The sequence below is a fragment of the Scyliorhinus canicula genome, chromosome 2, assembly GCF_902713615.1.
Source record: "Scyliorhinus canicula chromosome 2, sScyCan1.1, whole genome shotgun sequence".
Taxonomy (NCBI): Eukaryota; Metazoa; Chordata; class Chondrichthyes; order Carcharhiniformes; family Scyliorhinidae; genus Scyliorhinus; species Scyliorhinus canicula.
Genome location: NC_052147.1, coordinates 137,885,825 through 137,903,630, shown reverse-complemented (window position 1 = coordinate 137,903,630; position 17,806 = coordinate 137,885,825). Strand labels below are relative to the sequence as shown.

Here is a 17,806-nt window from a genome sequence, read left to right as displayed (position 1 = left end):
AATGGGAGAGGAAGGATGGACAGGAAGGCAATGGAAGCCAAACCCTCAACAGACTAAAGGCTCATTTCATAGGAGACTGTGAATCTCAAGGCAGATGGTTACAGATACCTGGGCCCTCATTGCTAAAGATCTCACACCTCACTGCACTGGTCGCTACAGGAGCCATCAAAGTCATTGTAGCCTTGAAGACCTTCACTTCTGGCTTAGAAGGATCATCAGAGGATCTTACTGGTATCTCAAAATGGACTGCACACATTCTGCATCTCGCTGGTCAATGATACTGGGCAAAATGCTCCGTTTGGTAGATTATGTTCTCTCACCAGAGCTGAATTGCATCGCATAAATCAGGAGCATTCGTTTGCCATGCAAATTTATGCATGCGAGGGAATCCTGAGGGAATCCCGCTATCCGGCCACCATGTTGAACGCGTGGCCCGATTGTGAGGTTCTCCCACCCCCCACGCTGTGAAACACAATTTAGCCCCCGGACACGGTATTCCTCATGTGGCCTAACCAACGTTCCATGTAACTGTAAAATAATTTGAGAGTTTTTATATTCAATACCCCGTCCAATGAAGGCAAGCATGCCATCTGCTTTCTTTACCACCATTTCCACCTGTGCCGCCACTTTTAAGGAACTGTGGACCTGCACAGATCTTTCTGTGTCCCTATGCTCCGGATGGTTCTGCCATTTATTTATAGTTCCCACCTGAATTGGGTCTACAAAAATGTATCACCTCGCATTTGTCCGGGTTAAATTCCATCTACCATTTCTCCGCCAAATTTTGCAGCCTGCTGTATTCTCTGACAATCTTCATCACTACCTGCAACACCTGCAATCTTAGTATCATCCGCAAACTTGCTAATCTGACCAGCTACGTTTTCTTCCAAGTCATTTATATATAATGCAAACAGTAGATGTCCCAGTACCGACCCCTGTGGAACACCACTAGTTACAGACCTCCATTCGGAAAAACACCCTGCTACCCTCTGTCTTCTATCGCCAAGCCAATTCTGAATCATCAAGCCAATTCTCCCCTGACCCCGTGGGATTTAATCTTTTGCACCAGATTGCCATGAGGGACCTTGTGAAATGCTTTACTAAAGTTCATATAGACAACATCCACAGTCCTTCCCTCGTCAATCATTTTTGTCACCTCTTCAAAAATCTCAATTAAATTGGTGAGACATGACCTCCCGTGTACAAAATCATGCTGTCTGTCACTAATAAGACCATTCACTTCCAAATGTGCATCGATTGAGAATATTTTCCAACAATTTCACAATCACTGACGTCAAGCTCAGTGGCTTATAATAACCCGGATTATCCTTGCAACCCTTCTTAAATAACGGTACAACATTGACTATCCTCCAATCCTCTGGGATCTCACCTATAGCCAATGAGGACACAAATATTTCTGTTAGCGGCCCAGCAATTTCATCTCTTGTCTCCCTCAATAATCTGGGATAGATGCCATCTGGCCCTGGGGATTTGTCTACCTAATGCTTTTAACACACCTAACACTTCCTTCCTTGTAATAATGACCTGTTCTAAACTATTTACATGTCCCTCTGAGACACCACCAATCAACGTGTCTCTCTCCTTTGTGAATACCGATGCAAAATACGCATTAAGAATCTCACCTACTTCCTTTGGTTCTGCCCATAATTTCCCTCCTTTGTCCTCGAGTGGACCAACTCTTTCTCTAGCTATCCTCTTGTTCCTAATATACGTATCAAATGCCTTGGGATTCTCCTTAATCCTGTCTGCCAAGGACATTTCGTGACCCTTTTTGCCCTCCTAACTCCCTGCTTAAGCTCTTTTCTACTTTCCTCGTATTCCTCAAGGGCTTCATCTATTTTTAGTTGCTGACCTCACATATGCATCCTTTGTATTTTTGACTAGACTTACAATTTCCCTAGTCATCCACGGTTCCTGATTCCTACCTTTCCTGTCTTTCCGTTTCATCGGTACATGCCTGTCCTGCACTCCCATCAACTGCTCCTTAAAAGACTCCCACATGCCAAATGCGGATTTACCCTCAAACAGCCTCTCCCAAACAACAGCCTCCAAATTCTGCCTAATATGCCTTACCCCAATTTAGCGCCTTAACCATAGGACAGCACTTGTTCTTTTCCATGAGTATCCGAAAGCTTACAGAATTGTGGTCGCATGTTCTCCCACTGCAACTTACCAAAAAACCTTCCTGGACACACTTAACAAATTCCTCACCATCCAGATCCCTAGCCCTAAGGAATTTCCAATCAATATGAGGAAAAGTCCCCAACTACAAAATCCCTGGGCGGAATTCTCCGCTGGTGGCCAAAATCGTGGAGGCCGTCGTTAACTCGGCCGAGGTTCACGACGGCCTCGGGGTCCGCTCCCCACACCTAATTCACCCCCACCCGGGGGACTAGGAGCGGGCCCGCGTTGTTCCCGGCTGCGACCTCGGCCGCCGGAAATGCGCCTGAACGGCGCTTCGCGGATGACATCAGTGCGCAGACGACGCGAACTGCGGTGCCGTCTTTCTCCACCGCCGCCCGGCAAGACGTGGCGGCTTGATCTTGCCGGGCGGCGGAGGGGAAAGAGTGCGTCCGTTTTGGACGCAGGCCCGATGATCGGTGGGCACCGATCGCGGGCCTGTCCCCTCCGGAGCACAGTCGCGGTGCTCCCGTCCAAATCGGGCCCCTAGACGCCCCAAACGGGCATCCGGCGCCCCTTTCACTAATGCAGCGACCAGGTGTGGTTGCTACCGTGGTGAAACGGGCGCGAAGGGCTGGCTGTTCGGCCCATCGGGCTTGGAGAATCGCCGTTCGCCGTGAAAATCGGCGAGCGGTGATTTTTCCGAGGGGGGGGAGAATCGCGGGGGCGCCGGGGGCACCGGGGGGCGTAGAAAATGTCGGGAGGCCCTCCCACGATTCTCCCACACCACGTGGGGAGCGGAGAATTCCGCCCCCTATTATTATTTCTACATCCATCCAGAATCTGCTTACATATCTGTTCTTCAACTTCCCGTGGGCTGTTGGGAGGCCTGTAGTACACCCCATCATAGTGATTGCCCCCTTTCTGTTTCTGCTTTCAACCCAGTGTCTCGTTACTTGATTCTTCCAAGGTGTCCTCCGTCTGAACAGCTGTAATATGTTATCACACCAGTATTGCAACTCCCCCACCTCTTTTACTTTCCCCCCTGTCTCGCCTAAAACACCTATATCCCAGAATATTTAGCTGACAGTCCTGCCCTTTTTTTTTAACCAAGTCTCCGTTACCACAACCATATCCAAGTTCTACGTATGAATCAAGGCTCTAAGTTAGAACATAGAACATAGAACGATACAGCGCAGTACAGGCCCTTCGGCCCACGGTGTTGCACCGACATGGGAAGTCAAAAACTAAAGGCCATCTAACATACACTATGCCATTATCATCCATATGCTTTTAAATGCCCTCAATGTTGGCGAGTTCACTACTGTTGCAGGTAGGGCATTCCACGGCCTCACCACTCTTTGCGTAAAAAACCTACCTCTGACGTCTGTCCTATATCTATTACCCCTCAATTTAAGGCTATGTCCCCTCGTGCTAGCCACCTCCATCCGCGGGAGAAGACTCTCACTGTCCACCCTATATAACCTCTGATCATTTTGTATGCCTCTATTAAGTCACCTCTTAACCTTCTTCTCTCTAACGAAAATAACCTCAAGTCCATCAGCCTTTCCTCATAAGATTTTCCCTCCATACCAGGCAACATCCTGGTAAATCTCCTCTGCACCCGTTCCAAAGCTTCCACGTCCTTCCCATAATGAGGCGACCAGAACTGTACGCAATACTCCAAATGCGGCCGTACCAGAGTTTTGTACAGCTGCAACATGACCTCATGGCTCCGGAACTCAATCCCTCTACCAATAAAGGCCAACACACCATAGGCCTTCTTCACAACCCTATCAACCTGGGTGGCAACTTTCAGGGATCTATGTACATGGACACCGAGATCCCTCTGCTCACCCACACTGCTAAGAATTTTACCATTAGCCAAATATTCCGCATTCCTGTTATTCTTTCCAAAGTGAATCACCTCACACTTCTCTGCATTAAACTCCATTTGCCACCTCTCAGCCCAGCTCTGCAGCTTATCTATGTCCCTCTGTAACCTGCAACATCCTTCCACACTGTCTACAACTCCACCGACTTTAGTGTCATCTGCAAATTTACTCACCCAACCTTCTGTGCCCTCCTCTAGGTCATTTATAAAAATGACAAACAGCAACGGCCCCAGAACAGATCCTTGTGGTACGCCACTCGTAACTGAACTCCATTCTGAACATTTCCCATCAACCATCACCCTCTGTCTTCTTTCAACTAGCCAATTTCTGATCCACATCTCTAAATCACCCTCAATCCCCAGCCTCCGTATTTTCTGCAATAGACGACCGTGGAGAACCTTATCAAACGCTTTACTGAAATCCATATACACCACATAAACTGCTCTACCCTCGTCTACCTGTTCAGTCACCTTCTCAAAGAACTCGATTAGGTTTGTGAGGCATGACCTACCCTTCACAAAACCATGCTGACTATCCCTAATCATATTATTCCTATCTAGATGATTATAAATCGTATCTCTTATAATCCTCTCCAAGACTTTACCCACAATAGACGTGAGGCTCACCGGCCTATAGTTACCGGGGTTATCTCTACTCCCCTTCTTGAACAAAGGGACCACATTTGCTATCCTCCAGTCCTCTGGCACTATTCCTGTAGCCAATGATGACATACAAATCAAAGCCAAAGGCTCAGCAATCTCTTCCCTGGCTTCCCAGAGAATCCTAGGATAAATCCCATCAGGCCCCGGGGACTTATCTATTTTCACCTTGTCCAGAATTGCCAACACTTCTTCCCTACGCACCTCAATGCCATCTATTCTAATAGCCTGGGTCTCAGCATTCTCCTCCACAATATTATCTTTTTCCTGAGTGAATACTGACGAAAAGTATTCATTTAATATCTCGCTTATCTCCTCAGCCTCCACACACAACTTCCTACCACTGTCCTTGACTGGCCCTACTCTTACCCTAGTTATTCTTTTATTCCTGACATACCTATAGAAAGCTTTTGGGTTTTCCTTGATCCTACCTGCCAAAGACTTCTCATGTCCCCTCCTTGCTCGTCTCAGCTCTCTCTTTAGATCCTTCCTCGCTTCCTTGTAACTATCAAGCGCCCCAACTGAAACTTCACGCCTCATCTTCACATAGGCCTCCTTCTTCCTCTTAACAAGAGATTCCACTTCTTTGGTAAACCACGGTTCCCTCGCTCGACCCCTTCCTCCCTGCCTGACTGGTACGTACTTATCAAGAACATGCAATAGCTGTTCCTTGAACAAGCTCCACATATCCAGTGTGCCCAACCCTTGCAGTCTACTTCTCCAACCTACACATCCTAAGTTCATCTGTTTTCCCTGTTATACACCGCGCATTGAAGCAGATACACTTCAGACCTCCAGGTCCACTGAGTTTGACCTCCCCCAGCTTACCCTTCCTCTCAGCCAGCCTGGCCCTGGTACCATGTTCATCCCCAGTCTCTACACTTGCTGGCTTACTGTTCTGATTCCCGCCCTGCCACATTAAACCCACCCGAACCATGCCAGCAAACCTTCCAGCCAGGATATTGGTGCCCCTCCAGTTCAGGTGTAACCTGTCCTTCTTGTACAGGCCCCACCTTCCCTGGAAGACATCCCAGTGATCAGAAAAACTGAAGCCCTCCCTCCTGCACCACATGTTGAACTGCACTCTATCCCTATTGCTAGCCTCGCAAGCATGCGGCATGGAAAGTAATCCTGAGATTACTACCCAGAGATCCTGCTTTTTAATTTTCTACCTAGCTCCCTAAATTGCTGTTGCAGGACCTCGCTATTCTTTCTACCTATGTCATTAACATTGATAGAAAATTATTATAATTCTACTTGTGGCTGATATACGGCCAAACACCCCGCATTATATTTAGGATCCCAGAGGACTTGCAGTTTCAACTTCAACATTACCCAGTGAGCATCATGTCAGGTGATGTTATGATCTAAAACCTGTTTCAGCCTCATCATAAGGCTGATGAGTTATGATTCTCTCACAGCAGCAATGCATCATCAGCATAAAATTTCCCATCTGTTATTGTATCATGACAGAGAAATGGTGAAAAATATGAATCCGGTTGATGTAAAGCTAACAATTTCCGAAGCTTAAGCGTGAAGAATTATGGTGAAGGACCCAGTTTACTAAAAATTGGCTTGTTACTCAAATACTTTAGAAAAAGGGATAGGTGAAATGATTTTATGAAATGAGTAACATAAGTGACTTATGACCACCCCCTCTCTGACAGGCCAATAGAATTCTTACCTCAAACATTATCATGTTTCATCTTTTTCAATTATAGAAAAATCCCTCTCTTTCCTTTTTGACTGACAAGACACACTCAAACAAATCTTGGAGTGAGATATTAAATAAGGTCTACAGCTTGACTGGCATGAATTAAACAAAGAAAGGTCTTGCTATATAGCTGTCATTTTTCTGTCTAACCCCCAGGGATGAAGGATTCATCTTTGTCAGATGAAAAGAGCGGAGACAGTTATAATCGTTTCACAATAAGCGCTGAAAATGATGGCAGCAGCGACATCAGTGGTCAATATCCATTACTGGATGGAAGGAACAGAAATACAGATTCCACTCTGGATGATTGCGTTATATTTCAGGCACAAAATGAGATTATAGCGGGGCCACAAGAGATTTTCTGCCATGATTAGGATTCTGGGCCGATATCTGGACTGTATTACAACTTCCGAAGATTAAGCCCTATAAATCTCAACTATGAAATATGTAAGGCATGTGTGCAAACTCTTTATCCTTTGCTTTGAATAATAGTTCAATTTAAAAATAACCTACTGCCGCGATTTAACAAAAAATGTTTCTAAGCGTGGTAGTGAGCGGAAACTATCGCGAGCTTCCCGACGCTCGGACTGGCGAGTCCGTCACCGTTATAAAATGTTAATTCGTCCACATAACGAGGCCCCACGTGCTTCACGCCACAAATGATGGTCCCGCTGGCTGATTCGCCAGGGCTGCATGCACCAGCTCCCCGCTAACAAGGGAGAGCAGCACTTAAACCGTTACTGCACAGCCAACTCCACTCAGCTCGCATCCATGCCACCGAGAACACCAGCCCCGCGATTCGGGGATGCTGACCTGGGCAGGTGATTGAACGTGGTCAAAGTCAGATGGGATGCCCTCTTCCCCAGAGGGTATCGGAGGATCAGCCACAGGGCTGCCAGTGCAACCTGGGAGCAAGTGGCAGCAGCTGTCAGCTTGGGCAATGTGACCAGGAGGACTGGCACCCAGTGCCCTAAGAAGATCAATGACCTCCACTGGGCCATATGTATGGGTTGACACCGGACCCTGAACCCTACCACGAGAATGCGCCTGGCACTGCCCCCCCTTGCGCCCTCACCCAGCACCGTTCCGTGCTCCATGTCCAACAGTGTTGCCCACTCCCACCCATCCCATTCCCCCCACCCCCCTACTTCTCATCCCCCATACTTATCAACCCCCCCATTGCCCCCTATTCCTCCCCGCATACTCCCCATTCACCCCGCATAATCCTCATTTCTCACAAGGGTGGAGGGTGGGGCTCGGGGGTGGTGGTTTTGGACAGAGTGTTGAGGAGACAGACCATATGGGTCATTCCTTCCCCTTTCTTCCCACCCCCCCATATGGTCTGTCCCCTGAATCCCCCCGTCCGAAACCAACACCCCCAAGTTCCCCCCATCTTGCGATGAATGATGTGTGCAACTAGTGATGCCCCCTCACTTGGTTGCATGGTGTACCGAAAACAACCTCTCTCTAAATGTCGGAAAGACCAAGGAACTGATCATTAACTTCAGGAGGCGCAGCATGACACGCACTCCTGTCTGCATCAATGGCTCTGGAAGTGGAGGTGGTCGATAACTTTAAGTTACTGGGGGTCACCATCACCAACAGTCTGTCCTGGTCGACTCACGTTGATGCAACAGTCAAGAAAGCCCAACAGCGTCTCTACTTCCTACGGAAGCTAAAGAAATTCAGCATGTCTGCATCAACTCTCACAAACCTCTACAGATGCGCGATCGAGAGCATCCTATCCAGCTGCATCACAGCCTGGCATGGCAACTGCTCGATCGAAGATCGCAAGAAACTGCAGAGTGTGGTGAACTCAGCCCAATGCATCACACAAGCTTGCCACCCTCACATTGAATCTGTGCACAGCGAGAGGCTGCCTCAGGAAGGCAGACAGCATTATCAGAGACCCCTCCCATCCAGGCATTGCCTTCTTCCAGACCCTTCCATCAGGCAGAAGGTACAGAAGTCAGACGACCCGCACATCCAGTGATAGGAAAAGCTTCTTTCCCACAGCTACACGTCTCCTCAACGACTCCCCCTCAGACTGATCTGTTCCCTGTAAGAACACTATTCACAACACCCTATGCTGCTCTTGCTCATGTATTTGCTTTGTTTGGCCCATTGTTCTGCACTGTAACCAATCACTATTTGTCAATGAACCATTTGTCAATGTACTCTGTTGATTATTCTTTTTGTCTACTACATACGTATTGTGTACTTTCTCTCGGCCGCAGAAAAATACTTTTCACTGTACTTCTGTACATGTGACAATAAATCAAATCAAATCAAATTATTCCTTAGTAGGTTGGCAGAGTACTACAAATTCTGCTAATCCTGAATCGAGATGCTATGTGATAGACTGGTGTGTAGGATTAACATCACAACCCAAAAAGAATTATTGGCGGAGCCCAACCTTGAAAAAGCCATTGAGAAAGCCTTGTCCCTGGAGAATGCTGAAAAAAGGGCTCAAGAACATCAAGCGATGCCAGACAGTAGGGTGCTCTGGTTGGGGGGGGGGGGGGGGTCCTTGTTTAGAGAAGCCTGCATTTCAGGTGAAAGCACCCAAATGTCTTGTCCACCATCAACCACACATTCCGTTGGGCATCTTGGTGGCCTCAGAAACAAGATAACCTCATGGGAGTGGCCAGGAAGACTATCGGGTACACATAGACTTCGCTGTCCATTATTAGTGTCAATGCTCCTTTTCCAGTTGAAACAATGGGTGGGATTCTCTGTTGCCTAACCTGATATCGTAATCCGCAATCAGGCTGAGAAATGCTTCCAACACCCAAATCAGGGGCGGCGCCGGTTTGACGCCGGTTTTTGATTCTCCCCTGTTCTGAAATGGCATCATCGTGTTGCGCACCACATCCCATTGGAACAACGTTGATGCATCACCGGAAGACCCTCCCCCGATGCTACCCCCCTTCCCCCCGCCACGAGGGGCCGGGATCTCGACCTCAAAGTTGACGTGTGGTCTGAGTGGTTGGCAACCGTCAGTAGCGGCCGCGGAGTGTGTCCAGCACCGCCATAGTCGGCTAGGAGCTGCCGATACGGCCGGAGAATTGCTGGGTCCCTGGCTGTGCAGGTTCACGGCGGTGGCCTGCAACGGCTGCGCCGTGCAACATGGCGCCGGCCTGCAAAATAGTGCCCCCCTTTCGCCGGCTAGCGAGATCCGCACCACTCCCCAACAGTACCCCCAGCCCCTGTCAAAGTGCTCCCTGCCTGCGGATCAGCTCTCCCCTGACTGTGGGGGCGCTGGACTAAGTCCGCAGCCGCCAAGCCGAGTTCCCGGAAAAAAATAGCCCATGCGACCAACGCCGTCGGAAACGCGGCCAGTCGGGGGCGGAGCATCGGGGAGTGGCCCTCAGGCAATGTCCTAAGGCCACCGATATGGCATGAGACGTACTCCTAGAGTACGCCACATTGGAGGGGGCGGAGCATCAAAAAGCAGCGGCGCCCCGATTTCGTCGGAAACGGGGATTCTCCAGCCGATTTCCGAATGTAATTTTGACATCAGCGATCGGAGAATCCCATCCTAGGTCTGTAAGCCGTGGCTGCAGCTTCATTTTTGTTCCAGGATATACCTTCCTTGCCTTCTGGCCTGCGTCCCTTGAAATTATTACACCCACTCCTTTCTTTTTTTTTAAGGATCTCAAGATCTGGAGAGAAATTTGGTCTGCGCATCTGGAGAGTTTCACTTTGAGTGGATGTGTACCATGATGAGAAACATCACCCCGAAGTCTGTGTGGATGCAGGACCAAGGTCTATCAGACCGCTCCCAAGGTGCATCGGAGCAGCAGGTGGGGCCTTCTGGTTCTCCTGGCAAGGGCTGCAGTGCTGGGTCACATTCTCGATGTCCAAGTCTATCCCGGGCCACCAAATATAGCTGCAGGCAAACATCTTCATCTTGGACACCCTCAGGCGTACATTGTGGGGGTCTTGCAGTAAAGGCTCATGACTGCCTTCGGAAAGGACCACCTGTGTCCCCTGCAACAAAACGCCGTCCTCCATGCGCAGCTCCAAATGCTTTGGCCCACAGATCGTTGGGCAGGGCTCTGTGTTGGGCCCCTTACTGAATCATGTGCTGGACCCGGGCTAACTGCGTGTCCGTCTGAGTCCACTCTTTTAAACGAGCCACCATGACCGGCAAAATGGCCTTGAAGTGGAGGGCCACTGTTACTTCTGTGGCCAAAGCGGGTGCCGGTAGCCTTGTGGAGAGAGGCAGGAGGCTCAATGTGTCGGCATGCGGGATCCGTGTGCCCAGGCGGGGTTCCACTGTATACTTGTACACCGCTACAAGTAACGCCCACTGCTGGACTCTGCCAGACTCGATCAGGGCAGTCACTGGATCTTCTTTGAACAACCCAAGCAGGGTCTGTAAAGAGCATGAATTCATGGCCGTCAATGGTGGAACTTCCTCAGACCAATTACGAGAGCCTCCTTTTCAATTTGGCCGTAGTTCCACTCGTAGTCGGTGAGTGTGAGAGATGCAAAAGCTATCGGCCGCTCCGACCTGTCGGGCATCCGGTGTACGGGAATGTCTCTCTCGCCAGAAGGGGAAGCGTCGCACATTAGGAGAAGTGTTTTCTGGGTCGAAGTGTGTCAGCAGCTTTTCACATGACAACCACTGCTTGGCCTCTTGGAACATCTTCTGGTGCGTGGGGGGCCCATTCTCACTGGTGCCCTTTCTTCAGCAATTGGTGAAGTAATCTAAGCAGCATGGCCAAGTTGGGGCGAATTTCCCGGAGTAATTTATGAGCCTTAAGAAAGAGAGGAGCTCGGTCGGACCTTGAGGAATGGGAGCCTTCCAGATGGCCTGCACTGGGCGAAAGCTGTGCCTGTACACCTGGTACCCTAAATAGGTGATCTCGGGGGTGTAAAAAACGCGGATGCCGGCCTGTTCAAAATGTTGGAGGTCTGCGGCCAGCTTCTCCAAATGTTCTTAGTCTGAGGCCCCGGTGATGAGTACATCATCTAGGTATACAGCCCACCTGGGTAGGCCCTGCAGGATGTTTTCCATCACTCTCTGCAAAATCGTACAGGCCGATGAAACCCCGAATGTTAGCCGGGTGCCTCTGTATAACCCTCTGTGGATATTGACTGTGACAAACCTCTGAGAGCCTGGATCTAGGATCAGCTGCAGATACGCATCACTCATGTCGGGTTTTGTGAACATTGTTCCCCGCTGAGTTTGGCATACAGCCCTCAATGCGAGGGACCGGGTAATGGTTGAGGCGAGAAACCCAGTTCATTGTCATCTTGCAGTCTCCGCACAGTCATACTGACCCGTCAGGTTTTAACACTGGGACCATTGGGGCAAACCAATTGGTGAAGTGGACAAGGTGGATGATGCCCAAGCGCTCCAAGCGATCCAGCTCTCCGTCGTCCTTGGGGCATAGTGCGTAGTACTGGGCGGGCGCGGAAATAATGGGGTTGTACGTTTTTGTCCACACTGATTTTAGCCACTGCGTCTTTTACCTTGCCGAGGCCTTCCGTGAAGTCTCCAAGAAATTTCACCAGCACTCCAATGTGTCATGGGGATGCATGTGGCAGACTCATTGCCAATCCCATTTCAAATGGCGCAGACAATCGTGGCTCAGTAAGCTGGGTACTCCACTGTGGACTACCTGCAACGGCAAACATGCCGACTGGCCCTCGTATGCCACAGTCACGTGGGTGGTGGCCTCAATGGCCAAAGGCTCTCTCGTGTATGTGGCCAACCGGACATCCATGTCCCGAAGGTCCAAGGTCTGGAGATCAGCCCAGAACATGGCGAACATCCGGCGGTTTATCAGCGAGACTGCCACTCGAATGTCAAGTTCCATGTCAATGGGGTGTCCATTCACCTTCAATGCAATCCGGATGGATGCGACTTGGGGGCTATTATGCAATGCAACTGCTGGCATGAGCCCTCCTGTTCGTCGGTATAATGTTTGACCACTAGGGAGTGGTAATGCCAGGGAGGATTTGCGGGGAACCGCGCCCAACCTGCAACCTGCGACCGCCATCTTGATCTTCTGGTTCAGGGGAGTCGCCCCAGTTGCGCCCAGGTGAGTCATAGCAATGGCCTTGGGTCCTGCAGTCAATCCTGCTTAGCGGTGTTCGTGCCTGAGGGCGGCCGGTCAGTGGTCACTCCGGTGACCGTGGTTCAGGCCCTGCAACTCTTGAACCCCGCGCTCTGTGCTTTCCCAGTAATTGGCGATGTCCACCACCCGTTGGAGGGTTAAGTGGGCCTGCGTAAGGAGTTTCCTCTGGGTGTCGGCATCTCGAAGTCCGCAGATGAAACGGTCCTATAGTATTCGGACAATGTGGCCCCAAGCTCACATGAAGCGGCGAGCATCCTCAAGTGTGCCAAAAAGTCACCATTGGATTCTTCTTGGGCCTGCGAGATTGTGTGAAAACAGAACCGGCGGACCATTATCGGGATCTGTGGTCCTCGACCAGGGCCACCAATGCGGCAAAAAACTTGGAGCCCGGCCTGTCCGGGTGTGTGAGGCATTTGATGAGTACACTGGTGGGTCCCTCAATTGCGGTCAGTAGGATAATGGTTTGTCGCTCATCCCCAACAATTGTGTTTGACTGAAAAAATATTGTACCCGCTCAACGTACTGGATCCAGTCATCGGTATCAGCACTGAACTGTCCAAATTTCCCAATGTGCGGCATCTCACGGCTTGGAGTGGAGGACTCCCTGGGCCTGGACGAAGTAGGTTGGTGGTATAATGCACGATGGTTGCGGCAGTTCAACTTTACCTTTGCCACAACTGTAGAATCAAACAGGAGAGATGCTGGAACGCTCGGTTAGGATAGGAATGAAAAAAGATTTATTATGGTACACACAATAATTAAACAATCTACAACTCCTCTCCCCGAAGGGCCACCATCCATGACCTGCACCCAGGTTGGGGTTTACATGCTGAGAGGTACCCCCTTATTAAGGGAAATCCTGCCCCCGATTAGCAGGAGAGTTCATAGTCTGAGGTGAAAGGGAGGAATCATATAAGAGCTTAGTCCTTGGTCCTCAAGGGGCTTTTCACAGTAACTTCATTGCACTGTTAATGTAAGCCTACTTGTGACAATAAAGATTATTATTATTATCAAGGGGGTCATAACAGAATTGTCAATCCTCAATTGTAATTATTGGAACTTTCAAGATTGAGACGGACTTTTGTTGGATAATGGTATTAAGAGATGTGGGGCAAGATTCTCCGCAAATGCGGAGAATCGTAAAGGCTGCCGTGGGACAGGCCGTGACCCACGGCAGCCTTCATGCCCACTTCTGGGGCCGATTCTCCCCCCCGGGAGGGGCGAGGAGCGCGGCCCCGTGCGTCACGGCGGCGTGGCCTTGACGACGGTCGTCAAGGGTGCACATCAAGCGTCACGCATGCTGACGCGGCCGACGCAGGTTGGACAACGCCAACCCGTGCATGCGCAGTTGCCGCCTTTTCCCTCAGCCGCCCCACAAGATGTGGCGGCTTGATCTTGCGGGGCGGCGGAGGGAAAAGAGTGCATCCGTTACGGACGCACGGCCCGCGATCGGTGGGCACTGATCGCGGGCCTATACCTCCCTTGGCACGGCCGTGGTATTGCCGTGCCAATCGGGACCCCAGATGCCCCAAACGGGCATCGGGCGCCCGTTTCACGACGGCAGCGAGCAGGTGTGTTTGCTGACGTGTTGAAATGGGCGTGAAGGCCCGGCCGCTCGGCCCATCGGCCTCGGAGAATCGCCGTTCGCCGTAAAAAACAGCGATTCGTGGCGTGGGTCGGGCGTGGGGGGGGGTGGAGAATAGCGGGAGGGTGTGAAAAACGTCGGGAGGCCCTCCCGCTATTCTCCCACCGGCGTGGGGGGCAGAGAATCGCGCCCATGGAGTTGAGGTCAACCATGATCTAACACAATGACAGGACTGGCTCGAGGGGTTGAATGGTTTATGCCCCTTCCTAATGTTCCAATGATATCCGTCAATAGCTTTTTCAAAATATTTACAACAATGAAACAGGTCATTTGGCCCAACATGCCCATGCCGGTGTTTATGTTGCACACAAGTCTCATTTTGTGCAGTGTTAAGCAGTATAGGATAAAACTGAATTACACTGTGGCAAATTGAATGACAAATTGAATTGAGTGAAAAGCAGAATACAGTAGTTGCTGGAAATCTGGAATAAAAACAGTGAATGCAGGAAATTCTCAGCAGGTTAGGCAGTACTTGTGGAGCGAGAAACAGAGTTTATAAATGGAATTCTCCCATGCCCCACCGGTGGGATCAATGGTGGGGTGAGGAGTGGGGTCGCAAAAATCGGTTTATTTTCACCCCAGCGTAAGGTGTTCCTTAAGTTTATGTTAAGCATCACTAGAGTCATAGAGTCATGGTGCTTTTACAGCACAGAAAGAGACCTTTCGGCCCATCATGTCTGCACTGGCCATCAAGAACCTATCTACTCTAATCCCATTTCCTGCAAAGTTAAGTGCAGCACAGGAACAGGCCCTTCGGCACTTGGCCCACAGCCTTGTATGCTATGGTGTTACAAGTATTCATCTAAATACTTCTGAAATGTTTTGAGGGTTCCATGTACCACCCTTTCAAGCAGTGAGTTCCAGGTGCAAACCACCTCTGGCTGAAAAAGGTTTTTCTCACATCCCCTCAAAACCTCCTGCCTCTTACCACTGTGCCTCAGCTAATAAAGGCAAGTATCCCATATGCCTTTTTAACCACCTTAGTTACCTGTCTTTCTGATTTCAGGAATCTATGGACATGCAGATCAAGATCCCTCTGTACTTCATTACGTCTTATCATTCATTGCATGTTCCCTTGCCTTGTTAGTCCTCCCTAAATGCATTACCTCACACATGCAAAGGTTCTATTTGCCACTGTTCTGCCCATCTATATTGTCCTGTAATCCAAGGCTTTCCTCCTCATTATTTACCATACCACCAATTCCGGGAGGAATCCTCAATTGAGGGAAAAAGAAGACACCTTATTTGCATATTTAAAGCTCAAAAGTCATTTGCAAGGTCCTTCAACAGCTAACTGCTCTTTCTACCTTGTCAAAAGTATGAGTGAACATCTATGACAAATGTTGACAAAGAGGAAGACCTGAACTCAGGTGAAAATGCATAGACTTAATTTAAATAATTTTCAGAATACCATTCAGTACAGAATTTACAAAAAAATACACCTATTGCACTAAAAACTGAATGCCATCAAAAGGGGCTCGCGGTTTGGCTTGCCAAATTTGCTGATTGAGTAGTGGAAGTAAAAACAATTTGGGAAGAATTTTACGCATTGAAACACATTAGGATCTCTCTGGATAGATGAATCAAGTTTTCTCATACATAATCATCCTATGATCTTGTAGACGTATTTTCATGTGCATGAAAACTCAGTGTAAGGAGTAAAATAAGAAAAATTATTCCTATGGACTTTGCAAAATAAAGGCTATTAAGTACAATTAGCAGACTTGCAAGCATCTTCATATTGCTAAAGAAACTTATTTCTGTATACTTTGACAATTTGACATTCACTGCACAAACTGAATATCTTCTTGCACGAAACAACTAGATAAATATCACATAACCATTTTCCACAGTACAAAACCGAACCATCATTTCACCACCTCTATATTTGCAGAGTTATTATATTTTAATAACTAATAGGTTGCACTCGAAGTTGAAGTAAATTGTGAATAAAACAGCTAACAGGACATCTTAAAGATCAAAAAGAAACTAATCCTACCAGACGGATGAAAGATCACTTGGTTGCCAGGATGAGGACCTGCGTCAACTGATAGCATTAATGATACTTTCCGCACATCCCACAGCTTTAGTATTCCATATGAGTCACAGGAAACAATCGTATCACCCTGTCAAGCAAACATGAGGAAGATTTTTGTAATAGATGAAGCTTCAGATTTAAGTGCCACATTTTGGACTGACCTTAAAAAGACATGGTTCACAAGATAGAAACACAACTTTCATGTTATCCTGAGGCTCAGTCGACCTAAATTTGACTCAGACTGTTGGACAAAGTGGACAAGAGTGAATGGGCAGGCATTTAAATTTGGCTTCTAATTTTATATTGCCTGTTTTGCACAAACGTGGCAAATGAATTTCACCTTCAGATAGTAATCAAATAGTATTGTTATGAAGGTAGGGCAGCACGTGGCACAGTGGTTAGCACTGCCACCTATGGCGCTGAGGACCGGGTTCGAATCCCACCCTGGGTCACTGTCCGCGTGGAGTTTGTACATTCTCTCCGTGTCTGCATCGGTTTCACCCCCACAACCCAAAGATGTGCAGGTTAGGTGGATTGGCCACATTAAATTGCCCCTAATTGGAAAGAAAATAATAACTGGGTACTCTAAATTTTAGGGCAGCACGGTAGCATAGTGGTTAGCATCAATGCTTCACAGCTCCAGGGTCCCAGGTTCGATTCCCGGCTGGGTCACTGTCTGTGCGGAGTCTGCACGTCCTCCCTGTGTGTGCGTGGGTTTCCTCCGGGTGCTCCGGTTTCCTCCCACAGTCCAAAGATGTGCGGGTTAGGTGGATTGGCCATGCTAAATTGCCCGTAGTGTCCTAAAAAGTAAGGTTAAGGGGGAGTTGTTGGGTTACTGGTATAGGGTGGATACGTGAGTTTGAGTAGGGTGATCATTGCTCGGCACAACATCGAGGGCCGAAGGGCCTGTTCTGTGCTGTACTGTTCTAAATTCTAAATTTATTACATAGAGTGGACAGCACAGAAAGAGGCCATTCAATCCAATTGATCTACAGCAGTGTTTATGCTCCACATCAATATCTACCCATTCCTCATCATCTAACACGATCTGCACTTTTATAGTCCTTCCTCCCTCATGTACTTACCTAAATTCTCCTTATCATCACCTATGCTATTCACCTGAGCTACGCCTCGCAGTAGTAATTTCTAACCAGCCTGGGTAAAGAAGTTTCTCCAAAGATCATGATTAGATTTATTTGTGAGTGCCTTATCTTTACAATCCCTAGTTTTAGATTCCACAACAGCTGGAAAAGTCTTTTCGGTGTCTACGGTATCAAACCCCTTTCTAATTTTAAGAACTCGTACTGGGTCAGCCTCTTTTCTAGAGAAAATATTCATCCAAGTGACAATTTACTTTTTGTGCAATTAATTTAATTTGTCAATATATTTTAGAAATTGGAACCCTCTTTTCTGTTAACTATAACATGGATTAGATTACAGACTTATTCTGCTAAAGGTTACTCAAACCAAGTTACTCAAGCTCTAAGGAACATTCCATGCACTCCCAAAGATACAATTTCATTGCTAACTGCAATTGCTGAGTGAGTATAAAATAACATTGAATCTTCGGAACCGATGTGCAACGGGCTTCTGCCAACTGTCGTCTTAGTTCAGAGTAACC

General features: G+C 48.5%; 1 protein-coding gene across 1 annotated transcript in view; it reads right to left on the bottom strand.

The window, feature by feature from the left end:
- Positions 1 to 17,806, bottom strand: part of LOC119962275 (sperm-associated antigen 16 protein-like) — a 1,248,392-nt gene that overhangs the window by 284,518 nt on the left and 946,068 nt on the right. Inside the window, exon 12 of the mRNA XM_038790262.1 lies at positions 16,147 to 16,273. Within this exon, the coding sequence (XP_038646190.1) occupies positions 16,147 to 16,273 (127 nt within the window). The remainder of the gene's footprint in view (positions 1 to 16,146; positions 16,274 to 17,806) is intronic.